This window comes from Mobula hypostoma, chromosome 5 (assembly GCF_963921235.1).
Source record: "Mobula hypostoma chromosome 5, sMobHyp1.1, whole genome shotgun sequence".
Classification (NCBI taxonomy): Eukaryota; Metazoa; Chordata; class Chondrichthyes; order Myliobatiformes; family Myliobatidae; genus Mobula; species Mobula hypostoma.
The window spans coordinates 47106609-47123772 of record NC_086101.1 but is presented as its reverse complement, the minus strand read 5'-3'; the positions used below and the strand labels follow the sequence as shown (position 1 = coordinate 47123772).

The window sequence follows — 17164 nt, the reverse complement described above, 5'->3', positions numbered from 1 at the left end:
TTTCTGTTTATTTTCAAAATCTTTTATTGAAAATCTTTCAAATTCATAGGGTATAGACATCAATAAGATGCTTATACTCAATTAATGAACAGAGAAAAGATTCTTGAATTTAATAATTAAACTAGTAATGATTAATTAAACTTAGAAGATTACAGGGTGAATTGAAAAATTATGAAAGATATGAAGAGAAACTGACAGGAATGTGTGAAACTGCAATGAAGAGGAAACAATCAGAAAACTTGCATATAAAAGCATGATACATTTTAATATGAAGTGTCTAATAGGTTTAAACAATACCATGTACAAATCATCTCATATACAAACATACAATTTGAAATACCAAGTAAAACATTATATGTAACATTGTAGTTTGGAATATTATTATTTTAATTTGTGCTCTCCCATAGCTGTTGAACATGAGAAAACATTATCATAATATAAAAGGATTAGCACAATACTAATCCATTAACTATACTTATTACAAATAAATTAGCTGTTAAAGTGTTGCATGTGTAAAATAGTAACCAGTTATAAATTACATGAAAAACTATCATTTTCTTTTCAAATATGTATACAAGATTGTAAATATAACTTAGTTATCCAGTACAGTAATAAAATTACTGCACATCAACATCACTGACAAATTATTTCACTTACAGTTGTACACACCGGTCAATTTACGCTACAAATGTAATGTTTGGACAAAGTGGTTTAGACATTACCTTGGTACTAATCTTGCACAAGGTAATTTGAGTTTTAAGGCTTGAACTAGCTATATAACAAAGAGAAATCATAGATCATGTTCATCCTAGTTCCCTGTGGTGCCAAGCAGGCAATGATGCCAGATTCAGAATACATTTACACCACAAATGCAGATTAGAGTGGACATTTACTGTAAATGTGCTCTTAGTGGTTCAAAAACAACATATAATTAGATTCACAGCACTCAAGTCAGAAAAATGCATCTTTGATTTTGAGGTTGTGTCACAGAAAATCAGTAGGATAATAAAATGCACAATGTTTAATTGTTTAAATATTACTTCAAAAAAAAATCAGGTACTTTTTTGCTTCAGCTTTGTGTACCAGGCTGGACATTCTCTGTTTGTCTGCAAAGTAAAAAGAAAGTAAAAGTCATTTTCTATAAAGTGATACCCTAGGATAAAATTTAAGAAATTGTTGAATTCAAGAGGACTTACTGCAAATGATTTCTTTTTTTGTCAGAGTCCGATCAGCTAATTATTGCAGTTCCAAAATTAATTTTCAAGGACCCCATGGCTTTATATCATGTTAAAATTTGTGTAGCTGTTAGCACACGACTTCACAATGCCAGTGAACGACAATATGGGTTCAATTTCTGCTGCTGCCTATCAGGACTTTGTACATTCTCCCTGTGATCGTGTGGATTTTCTCCCACAATCCAAAGATATACGGGTTAGAGTTAGGATAGTAAATTGTGGGCAAACTATGTTGGCACTGAAAGCATTGCAAGGCTATAGGGCTGCCCCCAGCACATCCTCAGACTGTGTTGGTTGTTGATATAAAAGACATGTTTCACCTCATATTTCAATGTACATGTGACAAATAAAGTTAACCCTTAAAAAATATTGAATATTAGCATTAACTTGTAGAGCTTAATTAACTACTGCCTGGAGTTCTTAGGCTGAATGGCGCAAGAGACAGTAACAATCCAGATCCACCATCCATAAATCATACAGGTACGCATTGGACTGAGTTGCTCAAAGGCCAGGGTTTACAGACTACAAGGATACCGGTAGCTTAAGTGTCAGAAAATTTGTTACATCGTGCTTTAATAAATCTTACTGATATGCTTTAAAATTGACTTACAAAATAAAATACAACTGTGCACTTTTGTACATTCTAATAATATCCTTACCTTTTTCTTCTTCACTCCCTCCCACACACACACACTAAGCAAAAGGGTGTAATACAACTATGGCCAAGACTCTAACACTAACCCTGATTTAGATAGTGAACAAATAATTAAATCTTTGAGTGAGCTGCATATTGACTTACAGTTTCTGTGTTTACAACTACCCTGACTCAGTACATAGCCCTTAATACTGACAATTTTAAGTTGCACACAAGCTCTCTCCAATGTCAATACTGAAATTTATGTTTTAGTGATGAAAAAAAATTGTTTCAGAATATTCCAGTTAACTTAAAATTGCAACCAATCATAAATGGCGTCTATAAGTAATACCGACCTCACTACACGTCAGGTAAATGCAAGTGGTCTGCTATGCACTCTGGCTATTAAGCAGGTCTCTGAAATACATTCCTCCAAGCTCAAGACATTATTAAATTTTTAGTGTGCTCCTTCTCTACACACTACTTTAATCCACTCTCATACTCACACCTGGGGATTATTCTTGATGCTCTGCAACCAAATGACTACTTCAAAAATAATCCTCTAAAATAGTATTTAGAAGATAAACAAGCATTATCCACAGTCACAAGGAAAGTACCATCACACTGTATAGAGGAAAGGGAATATGCTGTCTTTACTTGGTCTAGCTATATTTATGCCAAACCCATCGAATGTGTTTGATTCTTAACTTGTCTCTGAAATGGCCAAACAAGCCACTCAGTCATCAAGTAGGGAGCTCACAGTACCTTCTCAAGGATAATCAGGGTTTGATGTGATCCTACTTAACTATAGAATGGTCACCAACATAAGGGCAGGTGGCACAGCAGCACAGCGGTTGGTGTAATGCTATTACAGTGCCAGTGAACTGGGTTCAATTCCACTGCTATCTAAGGAGTTTGTGCATTCTCCCTGTTGCTGTGTGGACATCCTCTGGCATTCCAAAATAAAGACGAACGGGTCAGTAAGTTAATTAGGTTCTTTGGGTTGGAAGGACCTGTTACCGTGTTGTATCTCAAAATAGACAACTCCAGCAGAGTTACTAGCAAGGTAGAAAAAATTGCAGAAAAATAATACTGACTTTTCATTGACAGCGGCAAATAAAACACTGAATGGTTTTCAGTGAAATGTGCAGTAAAGCTAGGTATGTATCCTTAAGGATGAACATTACATGCATTTGTGAATTCTAACAAGTAAAGGCAAACCACTGCTGTAACCTGCCAAGTAAATGATTCCCCAATATGTCCAGTTTCAGTAACGTCGGGACAGAGCGGCAGGGAGAGAAATCGTCCGCCAACTGGAAATTCCAGATGCGACCTAACAACAACGACGAACAAGCAAAACAGTCCCAATAAGTCACAAGTATGCAATTTATTCTGTGCTTCTATTAACTGTTTCAAAAGATAAGGATTGGTATGAGCAAAAAACCTCTAAAAACCTTTTGGCTTGAATTGTTAACTATTTCTGTTTCTGCTGATGCTGTCCATCTGTAAACAAAATTTACTGTTTTAATTTTGGATTTCCACTGTTCACGGTATTTTGCTTTTGCTTTCATCCTCAGATTGATAAATTGAATTAATCTACCTTGATATTACTAGTATGCTATCTAGCAGTTCAAGTACAAAACTTTTGTTTTCCACCAGATTTCTCCTCCTTCAAATAAGTCAATTTAACTTTAAGATTTTGTGCAGCTTCTTTGGTAGTTCTGTAATACAGTGCATTCCGGTTAATTGGGACACATTGGGTCCAGTAAATTTTGGCACAATTAAGCAGCTGTCCCAATTAGCAAAAGTTTTACGGAAATAGTTAAAAAGATATAAAAAAGATCTTCTACCATTTAAGTCAGTAAAAACATTATGTATTTAAATGAAATACAGAACAAATTAGAAAACTACCAATAACTCAGTCACTGGCACTGTAATACTCATACATACTAATAAATGTGTATTAGTTCCTAATAGTTATCAATAGAAGAATTCATCGAGTGTACACTGTTGTGTTCTTTTGACTGATTGTAACTGAACAAAATCAGCGCAGACACCTAGTGAAGATACTGGACTGCCTTCATACAATGCTGTCAACAATTACAACCTCCAAATCTTCATTTTCATTGCAACATTCAAGATGATTGTCAATACCCTGAAATTCTTCGTAGTTCCTATCTTGCTGAAGTAGTAAAATCATTTCAATTTCACTCCTGGCCGTTTCTGACATCTGCAAGCCTGAATGCTTGAAACTGCATTGAGCAAAACAGTTCAATTGTCTTGCTGCTTATTTCTCACCAAATGTCAGCGACAAATTTCACTGCATTTTGAACACAAACACACACAACTGATGCTACTTAAAAACTTCACTTTAAGCACGATGTAGTGTCTAATAGTCATATAAGTGCACGTGACTGATGCTAATTAGAAACATTTTGACAACAGTTTCCTGTCCCAATTAAGTGGCATAGCATCCCAAGTAAAAGAAGGGAATCAAAGCTTTTTTCTCAATTAGTTTTTGTTTCCTAAAAGATGCTCACAGATCTTGATTTTGCAGATGACGTAGTCCTGCTCTCTGACCAGATGGAGGAAGCACAGCAGCTACTGACAAAAGTGGAAATTGAGTGCAATAAAGTTGGTCTTAACCTAAACGTTAAAAAGACAGAGTACATGGCGTTTAATTGCGACGAGGGTACTCTCAAGACCGTAAAGAATGATAACATTAAGAAAGTCTTTGACTACAAGTACCTTGGGTCAAGAATGATGAGTTCGGAGAAGGACATAAAGATACAGAAGGTGCTGGCGTGGAGGGCTATGAACGACATGAAGGAAATCTGGAAGTCGAACCTGACCAGAGGGCTTAAAAAGAGTATCTTCATAGCAGTCATAGTCCATTCTCACGTACGGATGCGAGACGTGGACACTCACCAAAAGTCTCTAGATGGTTGCTATACACGAATGCTCCGGATGGCTCTTGACGTTAGTTGGCAACAGCACATGACGAACGTCGAACTCTCTGACCACCTATTGATGCTCACCACTAAAATCAAGGCGAGAAGACTGCAACTAGCGGGGCACCGTCTTCGCCACCCCGAGCTACCTGCCAGCCTAGTCATCATATGGGAGCCCAAGCATGGGAGGATGAACCTGGGCGCCCTCCCAAGACTATGGTCAACATGCTCCTGGAAGACAGCGGCGTGGCTAATGTAGATGAACTGAACACACTGATGAGGGAGAGGGAGAAGTGGAGAGTCTGTCATCGTGCCCGAAGCCGGCCCTCTAGGCCTGAGTTGATGTAGTAGTAGTAGTAGTAGTAGTGGTGGTAGAAAAGTTGTTCCAAATAAGCAGCTGCCCTGATTAACCAATAGCATAATTAACCAGCATCCGCTGCATATGTAAGTGGACTGCTAAATAAGTATTAGTGCAGGATACTTCATATCGTCAGACCCTTTAACTTGATGACTTCAGTGAATCTATGTATGCGTGACTTTCCTACCCTTCAGTAAATTGCCTGTAACCCAAATGTTAGATGCTGACACATGCAAAATTCTACATATTAAACTTTAAACTTTACAACTCCTCCCTTGGAGGGTCAGACACCCTGTGCCGATAGGCTGGTCCTGGACTTATTTCATAATTTACTGGCATAATTTACATATTACTATTTAACTATTTATGGTTCTATTACTATTTATTATTTATGGTGCAACTGTAACGAAAACCAATTTCCCCCTGGGATCAATAAAGTATGACTAGGACTATGACTATTATACATATTTACTGATGTCAAAAAACACATTTACATACAGTGTATTTCATTTTTGGCTGAAACTGTGTTGTTATTTTAGAAAATGCCCACCTATCTGCAGTCGTACCACAGTTTGATGGGTCAATTATCACAGCGTGAAATTACAAAGTTTTATAAAACTAAATCCATTGTGGCATGTGATTCACTTCACATGCTCTAATTCCGGGCCCAGTGACATCCTTTTACCCTTTTTGAGCAACTATGTAATGTCTGAGGCAGCACAATCATTTCTCATAGAGATGGTGTCTGAATCACATCACATGTAAATTAAGTGCTTGGCAATATTGGAAGCTGACTCCACAATGATGACAGGCAGTGATAATAGCTTCTTGCAAACTCTAATATTTCCTTAATCATGGAGCAAAAGCTCACTGCAGCATTAGAATATATTTTCATTGCTCCTAGTATATCTGTAGTTTCCCTTTACGTAAGAAATAAATCATACTATTGAAAAGCTCTATAAATTAAAAATCTCTACAAGAAAACAACATTTTATTGATAATTTTGAAATATGTTGCTAAAAGTAGCCAAGATAAATGATGTTCCAGAATGTGAGAAAAGATTGATCACTAGTTGGAAATATAAAGACTGTTAATAAAATTTTAAAGATTGAAATCAGTAGATTTTGTTCAATAAGGACATGGCTTGAAGAACATAATGGAAATATGGAGATTGGTGATGACTGGATGTCAGAATTAGTGTCAGCAGTTACCTGCTGCTTTTCCTATATTACGTATTTCTCTAGCATATCAAAATAGTTAAGTATGTCTTCATCTTAATTATTTGTTTCTAGCAAGATAACTTACAAACAATGTTGGTTTTGGTTTGTAGACGTTTTCATCCTCATCTGGGGGAACACTGAGAGATAATTTTGATGTATATGGAACAGGATTGGTTTTGTCTTCATGCTGGGTGCCTGGTAAACCACTGTCACTCTGTTTGTTACGCAAATTTATCACAACCTGCTTCATTACTGCCAATTCCTGCAAAATAAAACAAGACTGATAATGAAATAAGTTGTAAACAGATAAAGTCACAAACTGTTCTGCTGCCTGTGAAGTTTTATTGCTAGTTACTGCTAATTTATTTTTGCACGTTTGCCTTAGCAATTAAATGAAATAATACACTTTGTACTATTTATTAATTAATTTTAGACAGGCCAACATTTGTGGCTTTTATCACCAAGTGACCAAAATAAAGTTACTGATTTTTATAATTCACTGAGAATAGACATTTCCCCAAACTCCAAACAATATTTGCAGCTCTGTCCTACAGCTGAGTTGACTCAGTTACCACCACCTCAATTAATGCACGTGGACAGATTTGCCCAATTTGAGTGACATCCAACAAGTGTTCCTACTTGTATAACTGTTTGAATGTAAAAACACTCAAATACTCAAAGAATTTTGGAGAAGTGTTAATGAAAAAGAAATACTATACAAAGTTCAAAAGTTCAAGGCAAATTTATTATCAAAGTACATGTACTTTATTTCCTTGCAGGCATTCACAGTAGAACAAAGAAATACAACAGTCAGTGACAAACTACGCGAAGACTGATAGACAACCAAAGTGTAAAAGAAGACAATCTGTGTAAATACAAGTAAGTAAGTAAATAATACTCAGACACGAGGTTATCCACCCAAGTTCAGTAAATCATACCAAATCATAATGAGAGATATTAGCACAGAATCCAAAAACCTAAATGTAGAAAGAGTAGATTGGAAGTGGAGAAGTTAAAGGAGGGGATTTCCAGTTTAAGAACCTGGCAATTGACAGCATAGATGCCAGTGGTGGATCAATTAAACTTGGAGATAACTGGTGCTAGAATTAGAAGAAAACAGTTTTTGGGGTATTACAGAGATGAGTGAGGACACAAGTTAGGGAAGGATGAGACCAAGGTGCAATTTGAAAATAAGGATTATGAATGCTAACAACAAAAAAAAAGGCATTCATGAACCAGAAGCCAATGCAAGTCAGAGAGCAGTAGAGCTACTAGGACTTGATGTTTCAATCCCTATGGTAAGTTGGCACTCTCGATGTAGGCAGTGGGTTTGGAGTGGTGACAAGGAGGGAGGGTAGGTACATCATCGGGGTCATCAGGTGGGCACCTTCCTTCTTTAACGTTTCGTTGATAAGCCCACGACGTCTCCAGAGGGCTCAATGGTGCTACCTGGTGACCCAGATACACCCCCCTCAGTTCCATACCCTCCTGTCTTCATCTTGCAGCCCAGTTGTTGTCTTTCCTTTTAATCCAAATCCAATTGCTGTTTTCTTCTGCTGCATTTGACAAGGACTTGATTGCTTGTTGGAGGGAGTGACTCCTCACCCCCATCTTCTTCAATAGACCGGTCATAGATGTAGCAACGAATCCCCTGCATCCCACTTCCACAGGGAAAATCTTGGTCTTCCAGCCATTCTGGGCAGCTACAGTTGCCAGTTCAGAGTACTTGGTCTTTTTCCTCTCATAAGCTTCTTCAACACCATCTTCCCATGGTACTGTCAATTCCACAACATATGCCAGCTTGGCCGTTGTGGACCACAGGACCATGTCTGGCCGGAATGCTGTAGCCACAATGTCTGGGGGAAACACAAGCTTTTTTTTCCAAGCCAACGTCCATTTTCCAATCCTGAGCAACCTGCAGAATGCTTACATCTTTTGATGTTATATGGTGCTCTGGAGGTTGGCCTGCTGGTACAAATCGTGTGATGTAGACATTTCCTGCTGATGTTAGTGGGAGGGCATTTATGGTGATTCGCCTCTGTTCCAAGATTGATGCCAGCTGTCTGAGAACTTGGTTATGCCGCCAAGTGTACCGCTCCTGGGTGAGGCTCGTGGTGCATTCTGTTAATATGTACCTTAGTGATCCAGGTGCTTGACAAAGAGAGAAGCAGGGTCTTCTCCCCACCACTGGTTCAGGTTGTGGGGTGAGAGTAGGAGGTCATAAGTGGCTCAGATGACAAAACTTAGCCGAGATCCCTCCATCTCCCAGATGTCACGCCAGAAAGTCACGCCAGCTAAATTTCCTCTTTTCCAGGCTCTCCCAATTAGTCCATTGGCCCTGCCTGGCCATTGAGACGGCCTTGGCTTATCGCTCTGCCTCCTCCTGTCTTCTCAACTCCTCCATCACAAGTCATCTCTTCTGCACTGATATTGCCTTGTGCCATTGAGGAGCCTTTGGGACAAGCCCGAGCCCGGCTCTCCCATGTTGGACTTGGCCAACCACATCCCTGAAGTGAAGAGCAGGCTTAGCACTCTGAACGGCTTCAGTTGGGGTCCACTTCCTCCCCGTTACCACACAGGGGGCCACTGTTCGAATAACAGTATCTTCAGATTCAGTGAGGGTCATGACCAACCTTGCTTTGGTGCATTTGAATTCTTCCACAAGACTTGCAATTGGTAATTCTAATTTGCCGTTCCCGTACAGTCCAACAGGACTTAAGCATCGTGGAAGTCGAAGCCACTGTTTTACATGTGTGCTGATCATTCTTTCGAGCTTTTCAACCTTGCTGATGGGGATTTCATACACTGTTAAAGGCCACGTGAGTCTTGGGAGTATGCCGAACTGGAAGCACCACAGCTTGAGTTTTCCTGGCAGCAAGGTCTTGTTGATGCGAGCTATGTACATGATGGTATCCTTTTTGAGTTGTTCAAACTGCTCAGTGTCCTTCAGCTTAGCATCATACCATTGGCCCAAGCTCTGCACTGGCATTTCTGAAACAGTTGGGACAGGTGTCCCGTCAATCTGAAATCTTCTATCCGTGACTTGACCTTTGACAATGGAGATGCTTCTGCACTTGCTGGGCATGATCTTCATCCTCGCCCATGTGATGTTTTGATGACGCTTTTCCAGAAGTCTCTTGGTGCAGGGGGCAGTTGTCGTCAATATCATTATATCATCCATATAGGCTCATGTTGGTGGTAACCGTTGACCAAGCTGTAGCCCTTTTCCTCCCGCAACCCATTTTGAGGCTCTGATAATGAGCTCCATTGCTATAGTGAAGGCCAATGGGGAGACGGTGCACCCCGCCATGATGCCTACTTCCAGTGGTTGCCACGCTGTGGTGAAGTCTGATGTTGTGAGACAGACTTGCAGATCCTGGAAGTAGTGTTTTACCAGATTTGTTATTGTTGCAAGCACCTGAAAGAATTCAAAAGCAGTCCACAGTAGGGAATGAGGAACTGATCCATAGGCGTTGGCCAGGTCGAAGAAAAAGACGTGCAGATCCTTTCTTTCTTTCTTAGCCATCTGGATTTGATGCCATATGACACGAGTATGTTCAAGGCATCCCGAGAAACCCGCTATTCCAGCCTTTTGGATTGACGTATCAATGAAATTATTTTGGAGTGATGAGTTACAACTTCATACTCAATGTTAGCAAGACCAAGGAATTGATGTGAACTTCAGAGAAGAGAAAGTCAGGAGAATGCACACCAGTCTCCACTGAAGGATCAGTGGTGGAAAGGATAAGCAGCTTTAACTTCCTGGGTGTCAACATCTCAAGGGATCTAATCTGGGGTCAACACACTGATGCAATTACAAGGAAGGTACGCCAACAGGAGTTTGAGGAGAGCTGTAATGTTACCAAATATTAGTGCAAACTTCTAAAGATGTATGGTGGCGAGCATTCTGGCTGGCTGCTGGTATGGAGGCTCCAATGCACAGGATCACAAGAGGCTGAAGGTTGTAGACTTAGCCAGTTTCATCACAGGCAAAACTCTCTCCCCCTTCAAGGACAGTGCCTCAAGAAGGTGGCATCCATCAGCAAGACCCTCCAGCAACTGGGATATGCCCTCTTCTCAGGAAGGAGGTACAGAAACCTGAAGACCATACAATTTAGGAACAACTTCTTCCCTTCCACCATCGGATTTCTGAGTGGTCCATGAACACTCTGGTTATTCCTTTTTGTTTTGTACTATTTGTTTGTTTTGTAATTTATAGAGATTTAATGTATTTGCAGGGCAAGCCATCAAAAAACAATTTCATATCATATTTTGGATCATGACAACAGAGCAGCGTGGGAGCTGAATTCTGAAGGAAGGCAGTTTTTTTAAAAAAAACTTCTTCGAGTGCAAGAAGGGCGAGACTGCGCAGGCGCGTGACGTAACAGGACAGCGCAGAGAGTTTAAAAAGGAGACCACACTATACAGTGGGCAGCTGTCGGAGCGGGCAGCGGAGTGAGTGGTAGCAGAGTGTAGGGCTTTGGCTTCAACGGGCTTCGGCGGTAAACGGGGCTTCAGCGAGAGCGAAGCACCAACACTCTTTCCTTTCCGCCCTTGCCAAATCCGCCCGGACAGACAGGGACAGCAGGGCTCACACAGCTAACGGTACGGGGTAAAGGTTTAAAAAATTCGTCTGTTTGGAGAGGTAAGTGGGTGAGTAGACTTATTTTTCCTGTTTCATTCCTGTAGAATTAGGTAGCATGCCTGCAGGGTTAGTGCTTTGTTCAGGGTGTCAGATGTGGGAATCCTGGGAGACCTCCAGCCTCCCTGATGGCCACATCTGCGCCAGGTGCACTGAGATGCAGCTCCTCAGAGACCGTGTTAGGGATCTGGAGCTGCAGCTTGATGACCTACTCCTTATCAGGGAAAGTGAAGAGGTGATAGACAGGAGCTACAGGGAGGTAGTCATGCCTAGGCTACAGGGGTCAGAAAATTGGGTGACTGTCAGGAGAGGGAAGGAAAATGCCTGGATAGTGGAGAGCACCTGACAGGGGATGCCCACGGTGACCGGATCTCTGGCACTGAGCCTGGCGCTGTTGTGCAGGAGGGAAGGAGGGAGAAGAGGAATGTGGTAGTCATAGGGGATTCCATAGTCAGGGGAATGGACAGGAGATTCTGTGAGCCCGATTGAGATACCTGCATGGTGTGTTGCCTCCCAGGTGCCAGGGTACGGGATGTCTCGGATCGGGTCCAGAATATTCTGAAGGGAGAGGGCGAGCAGCCAGTTGTCTTGGTACATGTTGGTACCAATGACATAGATACGATAAGGAAGAAGGTCCTGAAGAGATTTCCGGGAGTTAGGAAGGAAGCTGAGAAGCAGGACCTTCAGGGTAGTAATCTCGGGATTGCTACCTGTGCCACGTGCTAGCAAGGGCAAGAATAGTAGGATCAGGCAGATGAATGCGTGGCTGAGAGACTGGTGCAGGGGGCAGGGCTTCAGATTCTTGGATAATTGGGATCTCTTCTGGGGGAAGTATGACCTGTTCAAAATGGACAGGTTACACCTGAACCCGAAGGGGACCAATATCCTGGCGGGAAGGTTTAATAGAGCTGTTAGGGAGGGTTTAAACTAATTTGGCAGGGGGATGGGAACCGGAATGACAGAGCGGAGGAAGGGGAAAACAGAAATAAATCTGAGGTAGTGAGCAGTAAAGATGTCAGGAAAGACAGGCAGGTGATGGGGCAAATTTGTAGCCACTGGGATGAGTTGCAGTGTAATAAAGTTGCAGTGAAATCAAAGTGAAAAGTACCAAATACTGGTCTTAAAGTATTATACTTAAATGTACGCAGCATAAGAAATAAGGTGGATGATCTTGTTGTACAGATACAGATTGGCAGGTATGATATTGTGGCCATCACTGAGACGTGGCTAAAGGATGCATGTCTCTGGAAGCTGAACGTCCAAGGATACACGGTGTATCGGAAGGATAGGAATGTAGGGAGAGGGGGAGGTGTGGCTTTATTCGTAAGAAATGATATTAAATCATTAGAATGAGGTGACATAGGATCGGAAGGTGCAGAATCTTTATGGGTTGAGCAAAGAAATTGCAGGGGTAAAAGGACCCTGATGGCAGTTATATACAGGCCTTCAAACAGCTGCAGTGATGTGGACTACAAATTACAACAGGAAATAAAAAAGGTTTGTCAGAAGGGCAGTGTTATGATAATTGTGGGGGATTTTAACATGCGAGTGGATTGGGAAAATCAGGTCGGCACAGGATCTCAAGAGAGAGAATTTGTAGAATGTCTGCGAGATGGCTTTTTAGGACAGCTTGTTGTTGAGCCACTAGGGGATCGGCTGTACTGGATTGGGTATTGTGTAATGAACCGGAGGTGATTAGAGAGATTGAGGTGAAGAAACCCTTAGGAGGCAGTGATCATAACATGATTGAGTTCACAGTGAAATCTGAAAAAGAGAAGCCGAAATCTGATGTGTTGGTATTTCAATGGAGTAAAGGAAATTATCGTGGCATGAGAGAGGAACTGGCCAAAGTTGACTGGAAAGGGACACTGATGGGAAGGACGGCAGAGCAACAGTGGCTGGAGTTTATGCGAGAAGTGAGGAAGGTGCAAGACAGGTATATTCCAAAAAAAGAAGAAATTTTCGAATGGAAAAAGGATGCAACCGTGGTTGACAAAAGAAATCAAAGCCAAAGTTAAAGCAAAGGAGAGGGCGTACAAGGAAGCAAAAATTAGTGGGAAGACAGAGGATTGGGAAGTTTTTAAAAGCTTACAAAAGGAAACTAAGAAGGTCATTAAGAGAGAAAAGATTAACTATGAAAGGAAGCTAGCAAATAATATCAAAGAGGATACTGAAAGCTTTTTCAAGTATAAAGTGTAAAAGACAGGTGAGAGTAGATATAGGACCGATAGAAAATGATGCTGGAGAAACTGTAACGGGAGATAAGGAGATGGCGGAGAAACTGAATGAGTATTTTGCATCAGTCTTCACTGAGAAAGACATCAGCAGTATACCGGACACTCAAGGGTGGCAGAGAAGAGAAGTGTGCGCAGTCACAATTACGACAGAGAAAGTACTCAGGAAGCTGAATAGTCTAAAGGTAGATAAGTCTCCCGGACCAGATGGAATGCACCCTCATGTTCTGAAGGAAGTAGCTGTGGAGAATGCGGAGGCATTAGCGATGATCTTTCAAAAGTCGATAGATTCTGGCATGGTTCCGGAGGACTGGAAGATTGCAAATGTCACTCCGCTATTTAAGAAGGGGGCAAGGAAGAAAAAAGGAAATTATAGACCTGTTAGCTTGACATCGGTGGTTGGGAAGTTGTTGGAGTCGATTGTCAAGGATGAGGTTACAGAGTACCTGGAGGCATATGACAAGATAGGCAGAACTCAGCATGGGTTCCTTAAAGGAAAATCCTGCCTGACAAACCTATTATAATTTTTTGAGGAAATTACCAGTAGGCTAGACAAGGGAGATACAGTGGATGTTGTATACTTGGATTTTCAGAAGGCCTTTGACAAGGTGCCACACATGAGGCTACTTAACAAGATAAGAGCCCATGGAATTACGGGAAAGTTACATATGTGGATAGAGTGTTGGCTGATTGGCAGGAAACAGACAGTGGGAATAAAGGGATCCTATTCTGGTTGGCTGCCGGTTACCAGTGGTGTTCCACAGGGGTCCGTGCTGGGGCCACTTCTTTTTACATTGTACATCAACGATTTGGATTATGGAATACATGGATTTGTGTCTAAGTTTGCTGATGATACGAAGATAGGCGGAAGGGCCGGTAGTACTGAGGAAACAGAGAGTTTGCAGAGAGACTTGGATAGATTGGAAGAATGGGCAAAGAAGTGGCAAATGAAATACAATGTTGGAAAGTGTATGGTTATGCACTTTGGCGGAAGAAATAAACGGGCAGACTATTATTTAAATGGGGAAAGAATTCAAAGTTCTGAGATGCAACGGGACTTGGGAGTCCTCGTACAGGATACCCTTAAAGTTAACCTCCAGGTTGAGTCAGTGGTGAAGAAGGCGAATGCAATATTGGCATTCATTTCTAGAGAAATAGAGTATAGGAGCAGGGATGTGATGTTGAGGCTCTATAAGGCGTTGATGAGACCTCACTTGGAGTACTGTGGGCAGTTTTGGTCTCCTTATTTAAGAAAGGATGTGCTGACGTTGGAGAGGGTACAGAGAAGATTCACTAGAATGATTCCGGGAATGAGAGGGTTAACATATGAGGAACATTTGTCCACTCTTAGACTGTATTCCTTGGAGTTTAGAAGAATGAGGGGAGACCTCATAGAAACATTTCAAATGTTTAAAGGCATGGAGAGTGAATGTGGCAAGGTTGTTTCCCATGATGGGGGAGTCTAGTATGAGAGGGCATGACTTAAGGATTGAAGGGCGCCCATTCAGAACAGAGATGCGAAAAAATTTTTTTAGCCAGAGGGTGGTGAATCTATGGAATTTGTTGCCACGGGCAGCAGTGGAGGCCAAGTCATTGGGTGTATTTAAGGCAGAGACTGATAGGCATCTGAGTAGCCAGGGCATCAAAGGTTATGGTGAGAAGGTAGGGGAGTGGGACTAAATGGGAGAATGGATCAGCTCATGAAAAAATGGTGGAGCAGAATCAATGGGCCGAATGGCCGACTTCTGCTCCTTTGTCTTATGGTCTTATGAGATGGGGCACTGAGAACAGAGTTTTTAAGTACCTCAGGCTCATGGTACAGGGAAAGGGTATCCAGCCAGAAACTTATTGAAATAGTTAATTCTATAGGCAACAAAGAATTCAATAAGCGACAAAGACTTTGATGAGAGTTTTAGCAGCAGAATTTCTGAGTAAGAGTAGATCTGGCATTGTAATCGGGGTGGAAGATGACCTTGCCAGCGATGGTGGCTTAATCATGTAGTCTAAAGCTCACCTTGGGATCAAAAATGACACTGAAAACTCTGAAAGTTTGGTTCTCCCCATTTTCATTCACACGTGTAAAATATACAAATGGCAGACAAAACAGACTGCCTTGTCATTTTCCTCCTGAAAACTGACAAGGCAATCTGTTTTGTCTGCTCAAGGAGGAAATGAAATACTTAAAATCACTAAAAAAAATCTAACTTTGTTTTCTATATAATATACTGTAGTTTTCTTTTCAATGAAGTATTTGATATCTGATATTTTTGTTAGAGAGAGTCTGGTTTGTTACGGCTCTGAAGGATATGCATTATTTATTCATTAGTACGAAACAATAGTAAAATAGATCCTCTTAAAATTATCAAAACTTCTGTAATTTCTACATAAGAACATGCACCATAAAAACACTCAAGATTCAGGATTAATGGCAAAGCTTAAAAACAGCTAAGTTGGAATTGGTCAATCAGTGCTTTGATCTGTGTAAGTGACCAGGCTTTTAGTGATGGGTATATAAAAAGCTGTCAGCACAGTGCAGCTGTTCTGGAAAGCAACACAGTAGATCTTGTTGAGGTTCAGACCGAAATATAAAAGTACTGCAAGGAAATTCATAGGGGAAAAATGTTTTAGGATTTAAACTATATGTTTTCATATGCTAAATCAATGAATGATCAAAGAATATAATGTAAGCTGCCACAAATACAGCACAAAGATTTAAACTTTAAGCACAGAAAAGTTTACAAAGCCTTGCACAATTTGAAGATTTGGTGGTTTGTAAGGTAAAAATAGTAGGAAAGATCAAGTTGCCAAACACTCCAGCTATGCTCTGTGGGCCCTCTGCCAAATTTCATGCCAGCTGAATCTCATTAACCAGACATCTGGAGATACCATGGGCCAATACTTCTGCTGAGATCTTCAAGTGACACAAGCAGGCTGACCCCTACAATTGATTTCATTAGTCTGTTTGGTTCTGAAGTATTTCAGTTGAACTTATTAATGTATCAATAAGCTAAATAGCATCCCCTATTCCCATTCAAACAAAGCAGTAAGAATGCCCATTTTAGAATAACCAGTTTAGTACTAACTTTTGGCAGTAATTTACTCTGACAGTAATGACTGTAAAGTGATTTGGAGACATGGATTCTTACAATGGCTTTCAAGTTTTCATGCTGAAGTAGAGGTGATCCAACACACCACATATCAGCAGATGTAATTCCCCTGTGCCTTTGAATAAAGTATGTATTATTCCTTTTTTTGGTTTTAGAAGCTGATTTCATTGCATAATATCATCAGTCACTTGTAGCACGGTTGGTGGCACCCTTTCTTTGAGTCATGAGGTTGTGGTTTCAATACCAACCCAGTCATTTAGCATAAAAATTGAGAACAGACATTCCAGTATAGTTCTTAATATAAACCCTGCTAAATTCACTTACCCTTTAAGATATATTTCTACGATTCCAACAGCTTGCAAACCATTGTACTTCACTGAGCATTTGACATAACTAACCTAAGCTTTTAACCTCTAATTTTCCTGGTAGTGCATCGAGCATTGTTTTCGAAGAAACAAGTGTTAGTAAAGTTATAGCAAGATCCTTCCCTAAAGCAGCTCCACTGTTCCTTTATGATATTAGAAAAACAAACTTAGATTCCCCAGGATTTTAAATTAAATGCACATTGTGGTTAAATATTTGGATTTCAAAGGTCCATGGAAACTCTGGTGACTATGTTCTGATACCTTTTAAATGTAGGAAGCTTAAACCAACCAATGCCTTGGTAGTTTTTGTCTCTGATGCACTTACTGTGGTATGAAGCATACATTTATAGGAAAAGGAGTGATAATTAATATCTTAAGAATCTTGAAGGTTAGGGTGCACTTAGCCAACATTTTTAAG

General features: G+C 40.7%; 1 protein-coding gene across 5 annotated transcripts in view; it reads right to left on the bottom strand.

The window, feature by feature from the left end:
* Window positions 1-257: 257 nt before the first annotated feature.
* The window catches only part of pibf1 (progesterone immunomodulatory binding factor 1), a 180361-nt gene continuing 163454 nt past the window's right edge, over window positions 258-17164 (bottom strand). For 4 of the 5 annotated variants that reach the window (XM_063048444.1, XM_063048441.1, XM_063048442.1 and 1 more), the window contains exons 17-18: window positions 6484-6660; window positions 258-1106 (exon numbers count right to left, since the gene is read on the bottom strand). In XM_063048444.1, coding sequence (XP_062904514.1) covers window positions 1053-1106; window positions 6484-6660 — 231 coding nt within the window. In that variant the 3' untranslated portion in view covers window positions 258-1052. Of the gene's footprint in view, window positions 1107-6483; window positions 6661-17164 lie in introns of those variants that run through there. The other variant, XM_063048445.1, reaches the window with a different exon arrangement.